Source organism: Coturnix japonica, chromosome 12, assembly GCF_001577835.2.
Source record: "Coturnix japonica isolate 7356 chromosome 12, Coturnix japonica 2.1, whole genome shotgun sequence".
Taxonomy (NCBI): Eukaryota; Metazoa; Chordata; class Aves; order Galliformes; family Phasianidae; genus Coturnix; species Coturnix japonica.
Genome location: NC_029527.1, coordinates 11,692,193 through 11,716,759, shown reverse-complemented (window position 1 = coordinate 11,716,759; position 24,567 = coordinate 11,692,193). Strand labels below are relative to the sequence as shown.

The 24,567-nt window shown below is 44.9% G+C and overlaps 1 protein-coding gene across 20 annotated transcripts in view; it reads left to right on the top strand.

Moving 5' to 3' along the window:
• Positions 1–24,567, top strand: part of MAGI1 (membrane associated guanylate kinase, WW and PDZ domain containing 1) — a 284,497-nt gene that overhangs the window by 22,939 nt on the left and 236,991 nt on the right. Inside the window, exon 1 of one of the 20 annotated variants that reach the window (XM_015875209.2) lies at positions 13,584–13,764. The exons of the other annotated variants lie outside the window; for them this stretch is intronic. Coding sequence (XP_015730695.1) covers positions 13,644–13,764 — 121 coding nt within the window. The 5' untranslated portion in view covers positions 13,584–13,643. Of the gene's footprint in view, positions 1–13,583; positions 13,765–24,567 lie in introns of those variants that run through there. 20 annotated transcript variants of the gene reach the window in all.

Below are 24,567 nucleotides of genomic sequence, written 5' to 3'. Positions count from 1 at the left end.
GTGGTTCCACTGTTAGAGTGCTGGATGATCCATGACACCGTGTTGCTCACATTGCAGAGTGGTATTTAATCAACTTACGTGGTTTGCTGTGAAGTAATTGGTTAGCCATGCAAACACCACTCTGAAAAATTCTTTGTAGTAGCTTGCAAGATCAGTGTAGATTTGCACAAGAAATTCAATTTTTTAAACGTTTGCAGGTCTGGTTTTACCCCCATCCCAGAGAATATCATGCTCTAGTCATACTGTGAAGCAGACGGATTTTCTGCTGTGTTGGGAGCTGCTGCTCAAAGCTGTTTTTGAGTCCAGTATTCATCCTCTTTCCCAAGAGGGAAAGGGTGAGGCAGAAGCACCTTTTATGAAAACGCTGGTTCTAAGCCATTTTGTAACACACTGGTGCAAGTTCCAGCAGCGCTTTGTGATTTTGCTTGCTATGCTTTTCACATTCAACTTAAGCAGTATGCAGAATCTGCTGGGAGCAGAGCTGCAGCAGCACTAACAGGAGAAACTGCTCTGTGCAGATGGGGACCTTGTGTGGTCGAAAGTTAAAGGTGATAATGCTGCAGGCTGTCCTGGCACAGACAGGATTTTGCAATATGAGAAGCCACTGATCAGGGTTGGAGCAGCTCATACCAGTTTGCAGGGTGAGGGTGGGACAGGTGAATTTTAGCGTGTTCAGTCCTTCTGCTGTCACAACGAGCTGATGGAGTTAAGATCATCTTCAGCGCCGTGAGAAGCTGTTTTTGGCTTTGTGCCTGGTGGAGCTTAAACCAGCACTGTGGTAAGGGTGAATCTGAGCTGTTTCATTCCGCAGAGATGCTGTTCCTGAGCTGGGATAGCATGGAACGGAGGAAGGCTTCCATCACAGGATTGCATTTGTGTTTTGCATTTCCTAGTCTATGTGGCTGCAAGCACCTTCCTGCTGATGTTCCCATCACACAGCCAGAACTGAGGGAAGGCTTGGGAAGGACCCGTACAGGCATGACCTCATTATGTGGGAGCTGTAATTAATGGTGCTCACATACTGCTCCTGAGTCACTGTCTCACCTTGCTGCAGCCTTGGTTTGCAAGGCAGTGGGAGCCAGCATGGTTGCACCTCTCCCTATGCTCACTGCACAGCGATGTGGGTATGTGTCTCCTTCATGCTGCTCAGCCCCACAGAGTGCTGCAGCATGAGCCCTGTGGAAATGTCCTTGTGCTTTTTGGGTTTCTGGGGCTGCGCTGACTTGCTGGTGATGTTTCAATGCAATGAGCTGCTGTGCTGTGCTTTGGGATCACAGAGGGAAGCACACATTACCAGGAGGCAGTGGGCTGCAGAAATTCCACCTGCCTCAACTGCTGCTTTTACCACATGTGGGAGATGACACACCACCTAAATACAGCCAAAGTGTTGCTACTGGAAGAAGAAAGGCTTTTCATATTTCCCTCCAGTGGGACAGTCTCTTCTCTTGGTGTCCCTTGCACTCTTGCAGCGCTTCTGTTTGCTTCTCTGAGCAGAGAGCTGGACTAGCGTAAAATTGCCTATTCCTGAGCTATACTCCTTGTCACCTCTGTACTCCTCTTTATTGTTTTGTGGGTGGACACATAAAACATTTGACGTGCTGTTATATGAATGGCTCAGACAACATTGGCTGCTGCTTTTTTAGTCTGTGACAGTTTTGCTGCGCATAAGACGGTCACCTATGGGAGAGTTAAGAGCTTTAATGTTTGCCAGAGATACACCATTGCCATGAAAAATGGCAGTCAATCCCAAAAAGGAAAAGGAGGACAAAGTTAATTCTGGGTAAAATACCTGGCATTTCAGCTCAAAGCGTGAGGAAACTCTCATTTTACCGCTGCTAATCTGTAAATTACAACCATATGAATGTAACCGTTGCAGTACAGGAATGACATATACAACACTCTTGATGGATACTGTGCATTATATTTCAACCACATAACCTGCCTGGGGCTTCTTTTTTACATATCCCTTTGAGTTGAACGTTTTTCTGGAGGTCTCTTAACTTTGGGTGGCCTGTGTGAATTGTAACAAACGAGCACAATTGAGATGAGTAATAGGAGTCAGTGTTATTTCTGAATTTCCTTTTCTTTGAAGAATGAAGTCAGATGCTTTATTCTTCTGGCTGTATTCAAAAGCCTACGGTTTGATTTTTCTTTAATGTATGTATAGATATATACCAACTTTATGTTCCCCCCTTCAGTTTGCAGGTCTTTTTGTTCCCTCAGTTGAATGAGTGTCAAGAGAAGGAGTGTATGGCTCTGGATTACCCAACTGGCTGTTGGGTACGTGTAAAATATAAGGGGCTTCTCTTACCTTTTCCAGTAAGGCTGCAATTCCCATCCAGTTTTGTTTCTCTGACCAATATCCATTTGTTAAAATGACAAGAAAACTGAGTTGTTTCATGTGACAGTTTTGGGGGAGATGTCCCTGTTGGTTTGCAGTCCTCAGGCTCTTGGAAATCCCTCACTCGTCCAGATTTAAGCACAGGTCTGCAGAAAGAAGCCTTCTCGCAGAAGCTTTGGTTTTGCTCATCTTGTTTTGCTGCAGTTGCACAGTCTTTGTTTTTTTAGGCAGAAAACCAAAGAGAAACTCAGTTTGTAATATTTCTTTGGCATTTCCTCTGCAATAGTTAATTTACTGTGTGTTTATGCAGTGTCATATATTCCAGGTAATTTATATAATTACGTTGCCATTAAACTTGTCTAGTTAGAATAAACAAAATCAGACAATGTGAAATTCAAGTGTTGCAGTAGTGGTTGCCTGGTTATGTTACACCCTGTACAGGATTCTTGTTCAGTTCCTTCAGTTCTCTTCTTTTGTGTTTGAGCCTTTGACACTAGAATGAATTGCAATGGGGTTTAATCATCCCTAAATGACTAAATCAGAAAAATATTTCATTGGAATGACATACATGTAAAACATGAGTTCTTTAGTGAGGTTATTATAGTATTTCATATTTTCATTTCCTTACCCCTGGGAATTCGGCTATGCAGCCATAATGCTGAACTCCAAAGGAATAAAGGAATGGTTTCCCTGTGGTAATTTACTGAGCTATTTACCATAGGGTGTTACTGAGGGCCAAAAATTCAATGGTGCCTGAGACAGTGCCAGTAATTAAACAGCTTATAGGGATAGTTGAAGAGTAAGGCAAAAAGCCACCCCTCAAAACCCCTCACTTTTTGAAATTAATAATGTTGAAAGGGCTGGGATTTGTACTCCAGGATATTAATTGACATTGAGACGTTTTCTCTGAAGCATATTAGCACATCTTACTGTCACTGCTCCATCCAGTGAGCTGTCCTGGTCCAGCCTGGAGAACACAGGTCTGATGCTGGGTAGTGCAGGGCAGAACTTGGTCTTAGGGCAGATGTCATTACTGGATGGGAGGTGTGCATGGGAAGCTGGCTCCAGGTTGTTCAGAAGAGTTGTTGAGCCAGGCTTTGCTTGGGTTTAAACATGATTGCTGGCTGCTGGCTGTGCTTGTTTTGGAATGTTTTGATTCGTTGTCTTATAAATAAATTGAATAGAGTTCAAACTGACACCTACGGACACACACACAAAACACACACAAAAAAACCCTCTAATCCCTTTTTTCCTTCATCCCGTATCTTCCCCAGGTAACATTTTCTTCAAGCTAGGAAAAGAACTGTTTTCTGCAGGAGTTCAGAATGGCCCATTCTGAGGCTTTTAGGCCTTTCTTTGTTGCATAGGTTTTTATGGTTTTGTTCTTGAGTTCTAGTCTTAGAGCACGCTGCCCTTTTCCTTGCAAGAGAATGGGAAAATGTGAAGCTGTAGAGTGAAGAGAGGAGAAAAAAGAAGGAGGAAAAAAAAAAAGCAATGTTATTTCCTCTCGGAAGTCATCATGTGCAGAGCTGATACTGATGGCATTTTAATAGATGAGGTGCTCCCCATGCAATATTGTGATAGAAATCCGTTGTGTGCAGAATGGATGAAGTTGGGAAATAAGCAAAAGAAAAAGAAGATTGATTTGTGCTGGGCAGAGGGGGAAGGGCAAAATGTAATAAATGGGACTGTTAAATGTTGGGTGATTTAATGGGGTCTTGTCAGCCTCTTCTAAGAGCTCTTGGAATGCTAATAAAATAATTCAGAAACCTTGGGGGAAGAAACAGCTGCTCCTCATAATGCTCTTGTCCAGCCAAATTGTAGTCAAAGCTTTTTCTTTTTTTTTTTTAAGACGTTGGCTTGATTGCATGTTTTGTTTTTCCATTTGTATTTAGATGAGGATTTGAAAGAGGTTTAATCACAGGAAATTGGGGTGACACAGTGATGGGTATAAGCTCAGTACTTTGTGTGTGTAGTGTGGGTGCTGAATTGTGCTTCTCCTGAGGAACCAGACTGCACAACTGGCCCCAGGCAGTCAGTGAGTTGGGCTGGCTCGTGTTTGTGAGAGATCTGCCTTTTCCCACAGCTCCAGCCTGTGAGGGCAGCTTTTGGGAAAGATGAGACTCTTGCAGAACTTTGGAGATAAAAAATGCAAGCTGAATGCATTTTTGTCTTTGCCAGAAGCATTTAATACCGAGGATGCTGGGGATGCTTTCCACTGGAATTGCTTTGCCCCAGGGGAGCAGCCTTGGTGCTTGTTAACCTCCCTCTGCCCCAATCCATGCCAGGTGGGCAGGAGGCTGCTGGAAAATAGAGAAGTGTCGTGTTTGGTCATAATTAATGGCAGAGATCCCATTGAGGCTGATTTACCAAGGTTGCACCTTGGGACTCTGGGCAGAGAGGTGTGTGGGCACGGGGACAGCATCCATTTGTGCCACGTGTGGAGCCTTGGCCTGTCTGCACCTTCACGGTTGCAGCCAGTAAAGCTTTCAGCTCTTGGCCTGGCACTATGTGCTTGCACAGGGACCTGGACACCTGGGATGGGCTTCCACCTGCCAGCCTGCTTTCTGCATAGTGTTTTGAATGGGCACAGTGCAGAAGTCTTCCAGCTTCAGTGCCAGCTGGCCTTCATGGTGCTGAAGAGAGAGGACGCCAAAGTCAGAGGCTGACCTCTGCAGCACCAAAGGTAGAGCCTGGCTTCCTATGGCCAGAGGCCCAGGGGGACCTGCCTGTATTGCTGTGTGGTTTTTTTGTTTTCTTTTGTCTTTTCCCTGTGTGTAATTTCAGCATTTCTGGTGCCAGGCTCCTTGTTTAGGCCAAATGAAAGCTTAATGTTTTGGAACGCTCCTCCCCAGCGGTGTGATTTTGGAAGAGGTACGTGAGAAATTTTGCGTCTGGGCTGTTTGTCTTTTAGTTTTCCTTTTATTTCTTCCTACCTTTCCTGTGGCTCTGAGGGGAGGAAAAAAAAAAAACCCAACGTACCAGGTTTCCTCATAATATTGGTTTGAACATTCAGGAAAACAGGAATCATGAGTCATTGGTCCCAAATTAACGCTGATGTGTGAGACTGCAAGAGATGGGTCACCTCTGGGGACAGGAAAAGCACAGTGCAATGCTCAGAGCTCTCAGGGGTGCCCTTCAGCTGGTGGCAGCTGTTCTGTGTATAAAATCCTCATGGAGAGGTTTGTAAACACCTCCGTCCATGTTAATCTCACTCCATAATTGAGGGTTTTAGCCTGGGAACAGGTTTTAAAACCAAACTGCTCCCTTCTGTTGATCTTACGCTTTAAAACTCAGCGTGTAAAAGTTGTAGCCTGCGGTTTCTGGAGGGATTTGTTCTGCCATGTTTATTTTGCAAAATGTAGATACCGGCCGCAGAGCTGAGATTGATGCCTGGATTTGTTTCTGGAGTGTTTGGAGTCTTGAATGCCTGGCTGTGACCGGTGTGCCAACAAAGAAGCGTTTTTGTGCCTCTCTGTCACCCAAGACATTTTTGCTGCTTGAAGTACATTTTTTACCCTGCATCTCCTCATGCCCTTTGCTAGACTGATTCTCTTCCAGCAGGTGTGCTTAGCTGCTGAGTTTTATTGTCAGACACTTTAGCTTTGGCTTTTTTCTTCTTTGGCAGAATGAGGATAAGGCAATACTTCTACACATTTTCTGTCTGTCATAAGACCACTATATCTTCTGTAGTGCTTGGATTTTGTCAGTTTGGTACCCGGAGTTTGATCTGAAGAGTGATGATTTAATTGGGCACCGGAATCTGAATGGGTTGATATTGTTTATGGGGAGGGATAATAAAAAAATAAAACATATCTAGTTTGAAAACCAAGTATCCTAAGTCAAGATGAATTTCTTCCTTTGCTGAAACATGGTCTGGAAAAATGAGGAGAAACAAAAACAAGACCCAAACCAGCTGATTCTTAAATGCATTTCTTACATGCATTTACCTTCAATTGTGTCTTCGCTCCCAAACTATGTAGCAGCCAACTGCAGGACCTATGCAATGTGGGTATGATGGTGAACAGGACATGCAGTGTTTCCGAATGTGATAAACACAGGAACATAGTGGAGAAAGAAAGAGGAGAGCAGATGTGAGCACACTGGAAGGGGAAAGGTGACTGGGGGACCAAAAGCTTTTGGATTCTAGGCATGATATTCTTGTTTTTGATTTGAAAACCATATGTTTCTATAGCTTCTTTGAGGGAGTCAGTCAGTGTCACTGAATGCTGGCACTTTTTAAAGCTGTGAATTGGAGGTGACTAATTTCAGAAGTGTTTCATCCCGAGAAGGAAGGAAGCAGAGTTTGCCACGTCATTTACTGTTTGGGTAGCAGTTCCCAGATTTTACCCTTTTAAGATACATATAATTTCCAGTTATTCTTTACAGAAGGGTAAGAAAATTTCTGGGAGGGGAAGATGCACGGGGACTGAGGTGATGAGTGTCCTGCAGGGGTGGTGGCACTGACTCTGGAATCTCAGGTAGATGCCAGCAGGCTTATTGGAAGGAGCACATCCCTGAGACTGTCCGGGTCTCCTCCCTGAGTACTCACGTATGGCAGACACACACCTATGGGTGTTGAACTTAACCCAGCATAAGATGCAGCTCTGTAGGTGCCAGAAGTGAGTTCTGTCTGAGATCTGGAGGTTTAATGAAGCTGCACTTAAAGTGGAGACCCTCCACATTGCCTGCGTGTGTGCGCTGTGTGTGCTTGTTCTGTGCAGAGCTGCAGGTCCCTAAGTCTTATTTGTGTGATTTCTGTGCCTGTGGATAAATCACACTAATTGGGACACTGGGCAGAACATTTAAGAGAAGGCAGTGAGGAGTTGTGTAATTACGAGCAGTTCAATAAATACTACAGTCGTTAGACCATAGTGAGGTTAGATATTCAAACAGTATATCTTTTCCTTTCCTCCTCCAGCAGACCCCAATTTGATATATTTTCATAAATGAAAATACTGAAGTAGCACTTAAATGAGGGTTAGTTTGAGCCGGAAAGCAGGAAATACAACCAGGGGTTAACTTTCATTTTCTTCTCTCTGCTGTACTGCTTCTCCCCATCTCCATTGCATGGAGGTTATCTGGGATGTTACAAGTGCCAGGAATCCTCTTGTGTGCTGTTGCCAGAAGCAGGGCTGCAACTGTGCTAAAATCAGTGGTGGAACTGAAGCCAGCATGATACAGAGTTCCTCAAGATTTACCCCCAACCCCCCCCCCCCACCCCCCCTGCACACACTTAAAAATATTTGACAGTGAAATATGGCATGCACGTATGTAAATATTTGCCTAAATGAAGTGGCCCAAACTTGCTGACAGTAAGGGTGGCTTCTCTTCTCTGCAAGGGCTCTGGGGGAATATGGGAACCTGACGCCAGGCCTTTAGCTGGGAGGAGAGGGATGTGTAAGAGTTAATTTGTAATGGAAGGGGAAACCTCGAGGGAGGAGGGAGGGAGGGAATTCCTGACACAGAAGTGGTGGAATTTTGGCCTCAGTTAAAAAAAAAATAGTAGGCAAGCAATGGACTGGATAAAGAGGAGAGGCTAAAACAATGCAGATGCAAATAGAAAAGCTGTGTGCGCTTGGGGGGGGGGGTTCAGAAATGCTAGGGGGGTGAGGGGGATGATCAAGCTTTTAGAGTGTGAATGCAGCTCTGGAGGTACATATACATTTATATATGGGGTGCTGCACATCTGTACAGTTTTTGTCATATTATTTCCTATTTTCAATGCTGGAGACCTTGTTAAAACAGATTTGATGTAAAAGCATGTTCAGATATTTATATAGAATAGACATGCATCAGATATAACTGTCCTTTGCAAAACGAAGCTGGTAAATTGCAATTGCACTTCGTAGTGTGACAGAAGCCTGCTTTTTGTCTTCCTTTTTGAATTTCTTTTGCTGACAGCCACACACAGACCCAGCTTTGTGCTCCTGCCTCCCTTGCTCCTTACTGCGTGCACCTCCAGGTTGTGAGAAAACAGTCAAATGCTCTGATCATTCATCTCTGAAAGCTTATAATGGGCTTATCGGGAAAGAACTATCAATATATCTCGTACTCCTCTTGCATTGGGAGATGCTCCTTCTGGCTATGAATAATTAGTTTGGTCCACCTAAGCTAATTATGAGCTGCCTCACCGTTCAAAACACACTGGGGTTAACACGGTTAGGACTCTTTTACCACGTTAATGGGCCCTCTGCACTCTGAATGTTAGGCTGACCTTTAGCACTGCAATCAAAAATGCATTGCGAGGGATTGTTTGGTACCAGTTTGTGATCTGGGTGCTCTGAAGAACCCCATCTCTCCCCTGGCAGGTGAGCTTGGAGGGAAAGGGCAAAGCCTGCCTGGAGCTGAAACCCTGCAGGCCAACAGTGCAACCTAAGAACTATTTTGCAAGTCTTTTTGAATTGCCAAGTGGAAGGAAGTCCTCATTGTCTTACTTACATTTAGAACCTCTTCAGAATTTGATCAGTTGTTTTTCTGGTGTGATTACCTTTCAAATCTACTCTGTGTGTTGTCTGGCAAACTTAAACCACTCCCTTATCTTCAAGAAAATGAATGCAGCAGTCATTGGTTAGTACAGAATGTGAGTTGAGCTGTGTTTTTTTTTTCCTTCTTTTCAGGAGGTTTGCTGTGATTTTGTTTTGACGGATTGAGCTGTGCTTCACTTTGCTCTCATTTTTCACCCTGTCAAAAGCATTTTTAGTACATCCCCCCCCCAGCCCACCCCCCACCTCCCACTGTCTAACTGGATCAGTGCACTGAGCACTGACGCACTCTCTCTGCATTGCTCACTTGCAGCTCGTCTCACTGTGCTGCAGCACTCACTGCTGAGCTGTCACAGATGGAAGCTCAGGTTCAGCCCTTGCCATGTCTATGAGCAGCACACAGTGCCAGGAGCTCACAGCATCCACGTGTAGGGGCAGGAGAGTCATCAGCAGCTGGAAAACTTTGCGCAAGCTCACGTCGCTGTCACTATATTGATAACTGAGGAGTCTTTGTGCAGTTGTTCTGATGTGTTGCCTATATTGGGAGCTATTTAACAAAGTGAATTAGAAAATTATAGGGTTTATATTGAGCTCACTTCAATATTGGCACAGTTAAGCTGACCTGGCAGGCATTACAGGGTTTTAGTAAAGCCCGAGATATGCTGATTTAAGCAAGGAGAGGCTGGAATCAGGTGCGAGCATTGCATCTTCATGGCAGCAGTTTCTGAATAGCCTCAGTAATGGAGTGTTAGGAGAATGTAGCACGTGAGGTGTTGTAAGTACATCAGCGAAGGTGCAGTCCCTGCCCCTGGAGAGTTTATGCTCTAAAGAGGACAAAAGTACAATAACAGCACAGCTGTCAGCGCTGTGGGACGTGTGTGCTGCTGAACACCTGACGTTCCAGCTGCTCTCAGAGCGAGCCGGGTGTCATGGACACCCATGATTTGTTTGTTCTGTAATCTGGCAACGGCCTTGTTCTGGGACAGGCAGGGCACGGTGCTTTCCCTGGCTGTAAGGACATTGGGTCCCTGTCACACAGGTGCTCAGTCTGCATGGCTGGTGCCAGGGCTGCTCTGTGTTAACTCCACCTTGGGATGTGTTCTCCTGGGATGAGCGCCTGCGCCTCTGCCCATGAGTAACTTAAGTGATCATGATCACATACTGAATCCCCAGTGCCTATTCTTTCTCTCTTGCTCTCCCCAGTGCAAGGTCAAGGCTGCTTTTTTTCCCTGGGTCCTCCCACTGGCAGAGCCTCTCAGGGCTCTGTTCCACTTGCTGTCAGTAGTAGTTTACTTTGCTCGGAACGTTCTCCCAAGTTTGCAGACCTCCCCCATGGCTATTGTATGACAGTATCCTTCACATGACACATCTGGTGGTAGGGTAAAAAAAAAAAAAGTCACTTGTGTAGTCCAAACATATCGCTATTTCATTTATGTATGAGTGCAGTGTTCAAAGGATGGGGATGCATTGAAGTCAGCTCAGGTGTCTCTTCCCCTGCCTTGATCCCACCCACTCCAGTACTGTATCTTAGTGCTGGGGTACAAATCCTGTCCTGCAGGGGAGTAGTTTGTCTCCCAGAAAGTCTCTGCCTGCAAAAGGCCCAATGGCACATTGCCCTCCTGCAGCTGAGCGTCCTTCCTGGCTCCTGAAGTTGGAATGTGCTGCCTCCCTTCCCCAGTCCTGTATGGAAGGAGGATGAGCACACTGGAAAACAGCTTCTTCTTTCCATGCCTCCCCTGTGAACGTGAAATGCTTCATTCTGCTGAGAGTTTTGCTATGGGTAACAACTAAAATGTTTGCTGAGTCTGAAAGTGGTTGTACTGGTAGCACAAGGAAAATAAAAGCAGTGACTTGAGATGGCAAGATAGGAGACAAAGAGGCAGTGGGGCTGTAACTGACTTATTTATAGCAGCCTGGAGAGCAAGAAGTATTGCAGAGGACAAAATTCCTGTAATGTTTACGTGAGGCTGTAGGAAATTGATTGCAGCTCAGATATGTTTTGTTGCATGCTGCTGGTAGGAATCCTAAACGTAATGCGACGAAGTTCTGAACATGCTGTTACTGCTGGTCTTTTAGAAGGCCTATTTTTACCACAATTAAAACCTCTAATTTATTACTGTTGTCAACTCCTGTTGTGTTTGCTTCTGAGTCCTGTGCAGTTTCTGCTTGCAGAACTCGTTTCTGTCAGGCTGCACTCCTTCGAGACTGATTCCTTTAAATTATTCTTTTAAAAAGAGCTTGGGATTTTGCTGAAGTGTCTGTTTCATAGGGGTGTTTTCTCATAGCTGCTGTCTGCATAGGCTGGTGAGTCTGGCTGAGGTGGGCACTGCAGATCTCTGAAGTGCAGGGGAGACGGATCACCCCAAGGGCTGCTGAGGGCAGTGGTGTGGCAGTTTTTACAGCGTTCCATTTGCTTTGTTCCTCAGCAGGGAGCTGGGAATGCTGAGCATTGTCAATGCTCTGTAGCTGTCTGCAGCCCAGGGCTCCTGGCTGTTCAGTGGGATTTAAGTCTTGCTCTTATGTCACTTTAGTAGCTTTGGAAATACCTTTCCTCTTGCTGTCCTTGTAGCCGCCCAAGGCAACATGTAGTAAATGCAGTGTCCTTGTGGATCTCTAAACCAACACTGGTAAATGAAGTTATTTTCACCTGTTTACTTTCTTTCAGCTCTCTTTCGGTGTTTGTATTCAATTGCTTTTCTCTTGGATCTCCTCTAAAGCAATGGCATCTAAATCAGTGGCACCGTCTGGAACTGCTGTAAATCTGGCAGTGGAATGAAAGCCACAAAAATAAAGCACATGGGTTGCTTTTAAAGGCTAAAATAAGCAATAAGAGACAGAGAAGTGCTGCTGGAGTGAGCTGGGGAGATCTGGGCACTTGGGACAGGCATTACTTAGCGGTTATTCTGCCTTTGTCTTCATACATGATAATGCTGTGCACATGGGGACTTGTAGTTGTTTTTTGGGTAACTCAGAGAAGACTGAAGGTGCTCCTTTGGCCTTTGCTTGCCAGAGGTTTGTTTGAAGAGCAGATGTTGGTTGAAGAGGTTACGAACCCTGTCTGCTGTTTGCTGGTGCTGTTTCAGATGAGTGTGTGGTGAGGGGAGGAGTGTGCTGAGGGACTGTTTCAGCACAGGTAGAATGGATTAGGTCCAAACAGTCAGTGAACAGTTGAGCTCATGAGCTGCTGCAGCTGTTTTCAGGCACATATCCACCCATGTTCTGATGTTATTTCAAGGAGATATCTAATAATGTAGACGTGACATTGCTGAGCTGCATGAAAACAATTCTATAGATCATTAACCTGCTGATCTTAAGTCACTGCATTACTGCCATGTCCATCAGAGGAGGTGGCACTTGCCACTTACTTTCTAGCACACATTTGTGGCAAAGCAACAGGGAGAAGGATTTTAATTGCTGTTTCTAGTGTCAGTGGTGATAGAGAGTGGAAGGAGTCTGGAACTGACATGCATTCTCTCAGAGCAATCATCCCACAGGACCTCTCAGAAAATGAGAGCAGAGAACAAAGTGCTGAATCCCATCCAGCCCACTCCCACCAAGCAGGAAAATCAATGGAAGCACTTCTGAAATAGCAGCGACTGTGGGGAGTGGGCAGGAGAATGCTGCACTCAGATGAAAGGACTCAGTTCTGTTCATTATGTGTGGTATTGCTTGTGGCATTTCTGGCATTCTTTTTTTGGTACAGTTTCATGTGGGAAAGAGGTACAGTTCTGAAGCTGCACGATCTTAAATATAAGGATATTTTGTTTGAAATTTCCAGAGCAATAAAAAGGTGGTGCTGTGAGGAGACTGAGATTCTTACAGATTGATGTCTGTAAGTTGGATTTTTGTGTTTATGCCACAAAAAGCATCTTGACTTTGTTATTATTATTGTTGTTATCTTGCTGTCAAGTTCTGAGTTGCTTTGAGCCTTCACTGCACAGGGGAACTGTGAGATGTTCAGTACATCTGATACTTCCTATGTACAAGGTCCAACCATGGATTTGAGTGTCTGGCACCTCTAGTAAACATCTTGATTCATGTAACATAAACTTAAGACAACAAAATTAGAATCAGATGCTCTTATTTTCCCCCCGGTTTCAGTCCTAAGCCAAATGGTTTACTGTGGAATACAGCTGAATTCCTTACTGTATCTTGTAAAACAAATAGGCCGTTGTTTCACTTTCAGGCTGGCATTTGCCTTAACTCTGTGTTGTGGCTCAGCCATACTGTACCTTTTTCCTTGTCATCTTCTTGCTTTTTCTTGGACTGCCACAACAGTCTCAAGTTCTTACCTCCCCAGCAGCTGACAGCGTTGTCTTTCAGTGCCATAAGGAGCCTGCTGAACAGGCAGTGGAGATAGGCTGATAAATTCATTGCTTTTGCTAGGGTTTTTATTTGTTTTGGTACAGTCTGTATCACTTCCCATTTCAAACCACTTTAATTGTATGGTTGGAAAAACCTTCTTACTTGGCATTAGCAAAGGAAGCAGAGTTTAAAAGGAAAGAAAAAAAAGTATTGAATCTGCAGCATTTAATTTAATAAGCAGTATTTTGGGGTTTCTTTTGTTACGTGCTACCTTTTGAACTCTGTGAAACAGCACGCGGATCTAATTCACAATAACGTCACTGTGTTGAGCTGCACAAGTAAACACTTTAAATGGGAGGAAGCACCTGCGTGCTCCTATTGTCTCTCTTCTTCCATTAGCAAAAGTCTCCAGGCTGACTCTGTTGAAACCAAACCTTCTGTAAGTGGAAGTGCACGGAAAGCAGGAGGGCACGGAGCAGAGCCTGCTGTGCTCAGACCCAGGGACAGTAGCCATGGAGGGGAGCGTGGCCCTGCGTCTGGATGCACGGACACGAGTGGGTTACCAGGCCATCACTCATCTCCTTGGCCTGGGCCCTGGAAGGTCGGGGTCTCAGAAGTACAGGAATGAGCAAGGTAGGTTAGAGGCACTTGTAGCTGTCGGGGTTTGGGAGGCTGATGGATCCCCAGGGCCACAGAACTATGGAGATGCTTTGAAATCATCACTAACGTTGTGCTGGTTGGATTGCATGTCAGTCAGATGTTCAACCCAGTGAGTCTGTGTTTGTGTAAACATCATCCTCACCATGGCTTTGTGAGGAACTGGTTAAAGTGTCAGGGTGATGGATCCAGGTAGTGAGAAGTTTACAAGGCGAGTTTCAAATCTGGAAAGGCTGCCTTATATAGATGAGCCTGAGAGCCTATAATCTGTTTACCCAAAACAGGAGGTGACTTATCGTGATCTAAATGTATCTGTAAACTGAAGATCTACTAGATCTAGAGAACTTCTTTTGATAGAGGAATCAACAGTGAAAAGAAGTTCAGTGACTAAATGCTGAACTTAGACAACAGGAGGATAGATTTTCACTCTCCAGTGCTGTCATAATCTTATAGTCTTGTAGCTAATGAAAAGTTGTGGGCACTGAGGAACTCTGGACACGTGTAGTGTTATATAGTGTTATATAGGAGACCTTGCCAGAGCAGAGTCACTTTTGGTTTTCTGTTTTTTCAGTCTATGTTGTTTTAGAGGTGTTTGGTGGTGTAACACATGGGAAGTATGAGCTACATCTTGATATATTAAGTGTTCATTTATTGGTGTTTGCGATACCTTTGGTAAGATGGTAATAATTAGGTTGTAGTCCTCCTAACATTAGTTTTTCATTGAGCAGAAATCATCTTTGTGCCCTCTAGTGGAAAAACTCTTTATTTGAAGGCTTCCAAATTGGGTGAAGTTCTTGCAAAAATAGTAGTGGAATGTGCGAGAAAGGTCGTACAGGAACAGAGCACGTCTGCAGAGATGAGGATCGTGAAAAGCAGATGTGCTCTGTGCTTCCTCTGCTTCAGCCCTCACAAAATGTAATGTTAATTACACATATGTATAATAAATGATAAAGGTATATGTGCCCAACTTCCCTTTGTGAGGGGATAAACACTTTATGCACAACAGGAGCTTTGGATGTGTCCAGCTCACGTGTCAGCACTGTTCCAAGGTCCTCCTTTTCTCAAAATAAGTGTCTAATCTCTCTCCAAGTCATCATTGCAGAAGTGTCATGCATAAAACATGGATGATGATTACTTTCCACTGCATTGAATGGCACTGGGCAGTGTGTGGCTGAAGGAGGACCATCTCAGTGGTGAGGCTGGAAATGGATGGTGCAGATCAGAGGCTCAGAAAATGGATGAGGTTTGAAGGGGTAGGTTGAAAGAATTGTATTTGGAAATACAAGCCTGAGTGCAGGCAATACATATTCTGGCACGTGAAAGATTTCTGTAAAAAGGATAATGATCACTTTTTAGGACCCACTGGGGGAAAATGCCTCTGTTTCCCTGAAAAGAATATTTGAGGTGAGTACAGGGGGAAGAATTTCTTACTGTGAAGGTAATGAAGCAATAGCGAAAGAAATTGTGACTGTTTCAGGGGAGGATTTGCAGAGCAGTTAAACTGATGCCTGTCACGGATGGTGTGCATTAAACCTGTCTCCATGGGGTCCAGATATACGATTTCCCCTAAATCCATTCCTCTACCTCCGTGCAAGCACTGGACCACACTCTGCACAGGTAGAATGCTCGTTTTCTGTTGGACAACCCAGCTCACCTACAGCAGCGACAGAAGCTTTGAGAGCGATGTGGGATTGTTTTAGAGACATCTCACTTAAACATGGCACTCCTTATTAAATGCTTTCCCTCCACGCTCTCTTGCTTCCCATACCCCTCCTCCTCCCTCCTCCTCCCTCCAGGGTCTGTTTTATTTATGGACCCCCCTTGGACTCTCTATTTCAGTCCCTAGAGGTGCTTTCTGGGGATAGGGTCAAACCCAGTAGCAGCACTGTGGGCTGTTACAAGGATTTGGGATATAAATTCAGCTCTCAGTGTGGCCATGAACACTTCAAGCACAGTTGTAGATCACAAGAATTTGCTGCTGCCCCATCCGTATTTCCTGCCCTCTGACTGTTGCTTTCTGGAGCTGCCTGTTTGGGATGTTGTGATAGCAACAGATGTGAATGTGGTGGAGTCCCTGCGGCCCCCTCCTGACATCCTCCCTTTTGTTGTGCTGGGTTGTCATTTTTGTTTGTTTTTGTCTGAATTATAATTGCAAAAGCTGTTACATCACTGTTTATTTGCTGTGTGTCCCCAGTCACTGTTGATATTCACTCCTGTTTGCATTGCCTCTGCTCTCCCCCTGCTTCATGCCCACAGGCACAGCCCTCCAAGCATCTTCCAGCCTCTGCTTTGAGTCTGTGATGCTCTGTGCTCCCACAAGTGCAGGGAGATGCCAGCTGACAGTGAAGAACCAGGATTTGGCTTTTTTCTTTCTTTCTTTTCTTTCCCTCCTGGCATTTTACAAGAGCCCTCATTCAAGTGAATAAAATTCCTTGGAGACTCCTTCCCTGAGATCTCTGTGCTTAATGAGTCTCTCTTATTTCTGTCAGGTGGTGAGATCAATACAGCACTTTCTTTTTCCTGGCTTAAAAATGCCAGGGAAAGTGGGGGGGCAACGAAGGCTTTCAGGGGGCTTTGCTCCCACTGTCCCTGCCCAGGGTGGATTGGCAGCAGGGTTAGGAAGAAAGGCTGTGCCTTCATCACTGGCCCGGGGAATCATGCGACACCTTGAAATCTGAAAGGCAGCATCTTGCAAGTCATTCCATGTCTTTATCAAGGAGAAACAGGCGAGTTTTGTGTTGGCTGTATGGAGCTTTATTACAGAGCTGTGTGTAGGAGATTTAATGATAGATCCTGAGTCTATCTGAGGTTACTCACCAGTACAGTAAATGTCTGGTATGAATCCACTGTGAAATAACTCCAAGCTTGTGCCAAAGTTAGCAGCAAGTTTTCAGGTATGAAAACATCCACTTTGACTTTGTAAGCATTCTCAGATGGCCCATGGAATGGGAATTTTTTACTCTATTTGTAATGCAAACCCATTTAATTATCTCCAATTTATAAATCCGTGGTTCAGTGCCTGTAAAATACTCATCTCTTAGTGGGTAATAATCAGTGTTGGAGGAAACGGGGGATGGATGGTGAGTTTTAAATGGTGTCAGTTCCAGCAACTTGGGATATATAATTTAAGTCACTTGCATTTAATCACCCTTTAAACACCGAATTGCAGTCTCTGCTGCTTGATGTGCTGGAAGTCAACAGCTTTTTAATGTCACAGGGGAGACACTTGAAATTTCCATAAGCCCTGGATGCAGTTGTGTGGCTGTTTGCAGTGTGTGCTGGTGCTGCAGGCAGGGATGCTGCAATGGGGTACATGGGCTGTGCTTTGCCTCCCCCAGCCCTGAGTTGGGAAGTGTCCATTGTTTACCCGTAATGCCTGCTGTAAATACCCCAGCACATGGAACAGCTGCTGGGAGGTGGAGATTATGGCTCTGGGGTCAGTGTGTAACAGCTGAACATATTCTGGTAATTCGGCAGGTTGCAGAATAAAGCGGATAAAGCTTTGTGCATGCTGGGGAGCCCACTGACTGCAGACACCTCTGCGGGGCTGTCTGAAGGAGCTTTGCTCAGTCTGTGGGTGATGTGCATGCAAAATGCTCGCTTGTCTCTGCAGTGATTACGTGCATGGTGTGAATCTGCATTTTATAGGGTTGTATATGTATGTATGTGTATTGAGATATAAGCACACCCACGTAATGAAGTCTGCAAGCTTTTTTAAATCAAAGCAGATGAATGGGGCAGATTGGAAGGTCTGTCTGTGTTTTGGATCCCATGGGATTCTGATCCCTGCCCTTAGCCTGATGAGCAGCATGGCTATGAAATAATTCTTGCATTTCTCATGGCAACTGGTCCGATGGCATTAGTGGAAGGAGTGAAATTCATCCACTAAAAATCTGATGGGATTTCCAGGCAGGCTGCCTGAGCAGAAAGGGTTAATGGCAGAGGGGACTCATGCAAAGCAGAAGATGGTAGCCTTTATTTGAAATTGCACATTGAGCTGGCATTGCAACAGCCTGTTTGCCTGCATGGGAAATAGGTAATTTTTGTTGTGCCTAGCAGTCAAATTGTATATTCCTAAATTAGAAGCTGCCACTTCTATTTAGAGTAAAATTTGCTTTTCTGTATATGCATGAGAACATCAGCGTTTAAAGCTTGCCGTGCTCTATGAGCGTGCACTGGATTTGCAAAGGAGCCCATTAGTTCTCGTGGAGGTTAACGAAGGGGGGGGGGGGGCAGCGGGGAGGAACGTCTTAATGAGCTGGGTGAAGAGTTGAGGTGAGGACGTGCACTGCTGGGAGCCTCCTGCTGCTGCGGGAAGGTCCTGGCTGTGGGGCAGCAGACCTGTCTTATAGAGCTGCTGTCACTGCAAGGGAAAACAGGATCCCAAACCACTGCTCTGAGGCTCCCTTGCAGCGCTGGAGGAGGGGAGCTTGAGTGTAGATGAGGAAATGATGGGGGAGCTTCGATCTGCTCCTGCTACTGGGAGAGAAAGAAGGGCTGCTATTGGCCTCATTTCCTTGGGGTTTGGAAGTGAACCGAGGAGGAAGGTGGTGAATTTTAAGTGGGGTTTCTCTTCATGCCTGTAGGAGTGCCCAAGAAAGGGCTGGGAGGACAGAGGAGAAGAGGAGCACCAAGAGCTGATCCCTGCTTGGTGTGGCCCCAAGAATCCATAGTCTGTATAGAGCTGTGCCTTGTGTCTGTCCCTGCCCTTGGAGCCCATTGGGATTTTCTAATGTAAAGGCCCTTTTTCTTTATTTCTTGGGCAAAACTGATGATTTAAAAACCTTTCACATAATAAAAGTGCATATTTCTACTTAATCTCATGACTCCAGGAGCTGATTTTTTTTAGAGAACCAGCAGATATGTGGGAAAATCATCAGTCTTGGCAGCACTGAAGTCATGAAGGAGATGTTCAGTGCTGCATTTGCTCAGAACTGAGCATGTTGAGGTTGGATAACTTGCAGCACGCCGTCTTGCTTAACAGCGTGGCTTTATTAAAGCTCCTCGCACGTGTGCAGATGATTGTATTTTGGAGTTTATTTTCTGCCACAGTTGATAAAACTTGATTTGCTGCGATTATTGACTTTTTAAAGGCAAAACCATGAAGAAGTGCAAGTAGCTTCTTTGTAGAGATGTGGATTTTGCTCTTTGCCAAGCTGCTGTTGTAAAAGAAGCAGATGAAAGCACCTGGAGATGCACTGTGAGCCTTCCCACTCAAGGTGTTTCCTTTATGGATTGCAAAGCCAGGTGTTGGAAATCCATTGTTGGATACTTGTGTGCTTATTGTGTGTTTTGTTCCCTTAGCTGGAACTCTTACTCCTTGAATACATCATATTCATCTGGCTTGGAGACTTAAAACACACTTATAAAAATATTTAGAATGTAAGAGTAGAACAAATAGTTTTTGCCTGGCACAGCTTTCATTTTTCTGGTAGCTCGAAGAGCCAATCAGATGGATGCCCTTTGCAGCATCCTTCCAGGCTAAGGCTTTTAAAAAGGTATTTCAAGCCAAAGGCTTTTTGGTTTGTTTGTTTTTGAGAAAGTTGCAAGCCATGGAAAAGAGGTGTTTATAAAGAAAGGGCTTCAACCATAATCACTGTATGCTCTTACAGTAAAGTCAGTCTGGCTTTGATCTCTCTTTCAGTCTTAAGAAACTGAAAACTCAGCCCTGACAAGAGGTGTACTCTAAAGAATGGTGTTTGCTTTATCAAGTAAAGGGCTTTATCAGGAAGAGTGGCACAGGCTGCCCAGGAGATGGTGGGGTCACCATCCCTAGAGGTGTTCAAGACCCATGGAGATGTGGCACTGTGGGATGTGTCTAGTGGGCACGGTGGGGGTGGGTTGGGCTTGGTGATCTTGGAGCTCTTTTCCAAGCACAATGATTCTGTGAGGTACAGTGAAGGCAGCAGAACAAATATTTTCCCCTTTGCATCACGTATTTTGAATTTTTGTCTAAACACCTTCAGTGTTTTGACTGTGAAAGCACCCAGGTGGCTTGTTCCCAGTGTTTGACTCTCAGGAGTTTATTTCACTGTGCTTCCTGTCTTGCAGGACTTATCCGTAGCCACATTTACTCCTCAAGCAGTTTAACCTGTGCTAAATGTCAAAGGAAAATGAGGTGGGCTAATATCATAGCTTTTGTGAGCACTGGGAAAGTCCTGAGGACAGGGAAGTGAGGTGTTTGCGTTAGACCCTAGTGGCTTCTGCCTGGGGATGGGTACTGGCAGCACTGCTCCCCTCCTACCAGGTTGTGCTGTGGCTGTGTCTGCTCCTCCCAGCTCTATTAAAGGAGCATGTTTGCAGATTGGAAGACCTGGTACAGGCACATGCAGGAGCCCTGGCCCAGACCAGGCTGTCTGGCCAAGCTGGCACCGGTGTCTTGCATCGACAGAATGTGTGTGGGAAGTTGGCTGATTTAGGCTTTTTCACATGAGGTGTGATACAGACACACAGTGGGCGCCCTGCTGTCAAATGGGCATCAAGAGGAATGGGTTTTCTTGCTGAAGAAGGGACAGAAGGAAGCTATATGGAAATTTGATCTGTTTCTGGTGTGAGATTCCTGGCAGCCTTCAGCTTTGGGGGAGCAGTAGTCCCTGAACCAAATGTGCTCTTACAGCCACAGTGAAGCAACTCGCTGCTCTTGTCCTTCTGCCTGTTTCCCCTTCCGATCTGTGAGATTTTTCATGTCCTGGCTCCTGCAGTTTTGATTACATTGCTGTTACTGTTTGGATGCTGGAAGAGACTTCTCTGACAGTTCCTCCTGCCTAAGTTCTGGGTTTACAGTAATGCAAGCAATGTGAAACTATTTAGCAGCTCTAATAGAGGTCAAGGCCCTGTTGTCTTAGGTATTGTAAAAATGCCTCGTAAAAGCCTGAGCATTATCCAAATATTTTATGGGAAGGACAAGTAAAAAAAGGAATAAGCTGATTTCCAGCTGCTGTTTGTAGGTGGGAAACTGAGGCACCACTGAACACGCAGGTGTATTGTACCAGTGCCTGAATTTGGACCCTCATCTCCCGAGTTTTGCTCCATATGATTTTTGTTCATATGAGTTGATTTAGAGGCAGTTGTTAAAACAAGCTACTGTTGTGCGCAACTTGCTCACTGCTTTATCCTCTTTTAAGTTTAAATGCTTTGAAAAGGATCCAGGATAAAGCTCATCCACTGCTGGTACAGGGACAACTCTAATCTGCTTTCAGGGAAGCTTTTTTCCCCTTGAAACCTGGCTGGTGAGGAATTTGGAGCATGCTCAGTGTCCTGCACACAGGTACAAGCAGAGGAGTGCTCGTGGTCCCACCCTCCCCCAGCAGCAGGTCTGTCTGTCTGACTGTCTGTCTGGAGATCACAAAATGGAATGAGTGAGTGGGAAAGGAAGCAGGTAAGGAGTGCCGAGCATGGGTTTGAATGGCGTAACTGAATTCCAGAGCTCGTTTTGTTTCCATTTTCTCCCTAAGATGCAAGGAAGAACTTAAGTAAGAGGGAGTGGATCTGAAAGGTGCTTTTCAAGGTGCATCTCCGGGCTGTTGCGCTGGCTCCTCTTTGTTTGCTGCCGTTCTGAGCCCATCGTTCGGAGCCATCTTGAGAACTCACTTTTATTTGGTTTATTCGTCATTAAGTTCCTTGTCTGCTGGCTGGGAGGGCAGGGTTCCCCATCAGCCAGCCCAGCTTGCAGCAAATCTGCATGCTCAGTGCTGGTGGCAGCTTTGGCTCTGGCTTATGCTTTGTAATTCTAGTTTACAAGATGCAGGTCTTACCAAGAAAAGCTCTTGGGTGTTCCCACCCAGCTCCCTCCAAACCCCTTCAGAAAAAGCCTCTTTGATTCCTTGCATCCCTGATTACTGTTGGTGCCACCAGAAGGGGCAGTACTATAACCCTCTCCCCATGTGGCTAGAAAATTGTATGTCCTTTGCAGCAATGAATTCCCAAATATTTATGTTATGTTTCTGTTTGCTAACCTGTCTTTATCAATGCGTTTGCAGTTCCTAAATGACTTGAGCACTAATAAGCCATTTATTTCGAATCAACAAGTCAAAATGATGACTTGCTCTCGGAGGATATAAGTTCATTTTATCTCTTAAGGTATTGTTTTCTTCTGCCGTTAGCATTGTTTACAATAAATTGTTTTTAAGTAGTATATTGTTCGCTTGTATATTTTAGAAGAAAAACAATAAGACGTTATTGTGCCTCCGATTTTCCTTTCAAATGGCAAAGTAGCCATCCAAGCACAGTTGCTTTATGTGTTGTAATAGTTCTGTTCTCCTCCACCATTGTGTTCCTTAAATAAAAAGCACAAGATGATCCTGCCTTATAGAAACCTAACAATTGTTTTTATAAACAGTGTGCGCTGCGGTATCTATTGAAAATAACTATATTCTTGTTTATAGTTTTATCTTCTTAATGAGAATTCAAGTTGGTGGATATTTCCGTGTTTTTTGGAACTAATTGTACCGGGATTTTTAAAAACAGTTTATGTAACGAGAGCCATTAACCTATGATACAATGTAATGTAAATGAAGGAAGTCCGTACTTGAAGGACTCCTGCAGCACAGATTGTCCTAGCAAGGATCAGTCTGGCAAATTCCTAAATCCAGACCTCCTATTGCCCAGCACAGGAGCAAAGGTAAGTACCGGCCTGTCTGCACTAAGGAAACTGGAGAACCTGGGGCTCCCTGAACTAAGTGTAGGCTTAAATAACTTACTGAGCTGAGCTTCAACTCGTTCTGCTAAATTACCTGCACCTGCATCCACTGGAGAGCATTAGAGGCCAGGGAGGGGAGTGGGTGGGTGGATTTTGCTCTTTCCTTTGAGGGGCTGATGATAAATACTAGATCCCTCCTGCTACCAATCATCTCATCGGTCAAGACAAATGATTCCTTGGTGGCTGAGGGGAAGACTGGTAGTAGTAGGTCTGACTGAAGCTGTGAGAAGGTCTTTGCAAGACAAGCTTGTTGAGGCAGTATCCCTTGCAAGGCTTTTGGGACCACCAGCAGAAGCATCTAGTTCCAGAGAGAAGACAGCATTCCTGATGGCTGTAGCATGGTGAGCTAAAGCCCTAAATTCTTTCAAAAGGGTTGTGTAGGTGCTATAAGCTTTGCATTAAGTGCTGGAGAGAAGGGTGGGCGATGGATGCTGAGCTTAGGGTGCTCCTCTATCTATCTGCCCCTGGCAGGAGGGCAGCAGGGAAGCTGGTTCTCTTCATCAGGTGGAAGAGGCTGGTGTGTGATCATATTTCAGCCCTCCTGTTAGGTAGGTTGCTATCTTCCCTCATCTCCAGTTTTTGTACAGCTTCTTCTAGGGCTGAGGTACACCTCCCTGCTCTGTGTGCCTTGGTTTCCCATAGGAAGTAGTGGGTTGGGTGACAGAATGGCCTGGGCTTTGGAGGAGGGCATGTGTGCGTGCTGCCTGAGCCTTGTGGCTTTATGCTCAGGAGCTTTGGGTAAAGTTCCTGGGATGTATCCCATTGTGCAGCGCTCAGGAATCTCTCCAGTTTCTGCAAGTAATCTGAAACCTGCCTGCTATGTTTGCATGTGCAGAGTACAGCAGTTTCACAGACTGTGATGTGAGTGTCTCTGTTAGCATTGGCCCTGTGGAGTTTTGCAGGGAGTGATCTGGGAACATAAAGCTATTTTCTTTTGGTGTCTGCTGTCTCCTGTGGCTTTACCTATCTCCAAAACCATTTCTCTGTGAATAACTGTAGCTGTAAAGCAAAGCCTGACAGTAAGTGGCCTCCCAAAACTGTGCACTTGGAGTCTTCTAATCTTGCTGCCTTTTGTCTCTGGGCTGTTCTGACCTATTCACGTCAAGAAAGCAAAGAATCTGTTAGACTGTGATAAATGTGTACAGCCCCTGCATAGTCTCGGGGAAGGCCTAATTTGATCTGACATTTGCTAATCTGCCAAGACTTTCAGTGATTTGTTTTCATACTGAGTTAAGTTTCATATGCCGTGGAGAAATGGATAACCATATTGCATTGTTAAAACCAGAGAGTGTGATGCCAACTTCTTTGTGTTTGTGGAGTTGAACATTTATTTTTTGGCTTGCTTTTTTTGAGGACTTAATTGTTTTGCTTATTGCTGGCTTACTAATTTCATTTACCTGGTGAAGTGCTGGCAGTGTCCTTGCTGTGAATTGTTTGAGGCTTTTGGTTTGCTTTAGTCTTGCACTGCATTTGTTGTTTTCCTAAGCCTGTCACCTTAAAGCACCACTTGTAATTATTCTCATGCAGTTATTTGCATGTAATTTAGGATGCTCTGATTAGGTAATGCTAGAAAGACACAGAATCTGTATCCAAATCAACTGGGAGCTTTGTATCTCTAGATAAGAGAAAAAATGACTTTATGGCTCTGATTTTTACACTTGAAGCCTAGAGACTGTAGCTCTCTTTAATAAATACTTGCCTGTTACAGGAATCCATAGTGATGACAGAAATGTGGTACCAGCAAGTCTGTGCAACTGGAAAACCTGTTGTCCTTTAAAAAACAAACAAACAAACCTTATTTAGATTTTGTTTGATTTAGTTTTCAACCCTTAACAGTGTATTGCCTACCTCAAAAAACAAAGCAAGAGAGCTGACAATGGAGGGATTCTCCCCCTTGGACTTGCAAACCCCTCAGCTCTGTTGCTGATGGAGAATAAGAGGGGTCTCTGCATCATCCTTGTTCCTATGGGGGATTTAGGTGATAGTGAGCAAAAGGGCCTGTGAGGACATCTCAACTGCCCCACTGATAGGAGGAAAGTACCCTGTGCCACCCTGACTTCTAACTCCTAGAGCGTATCTGT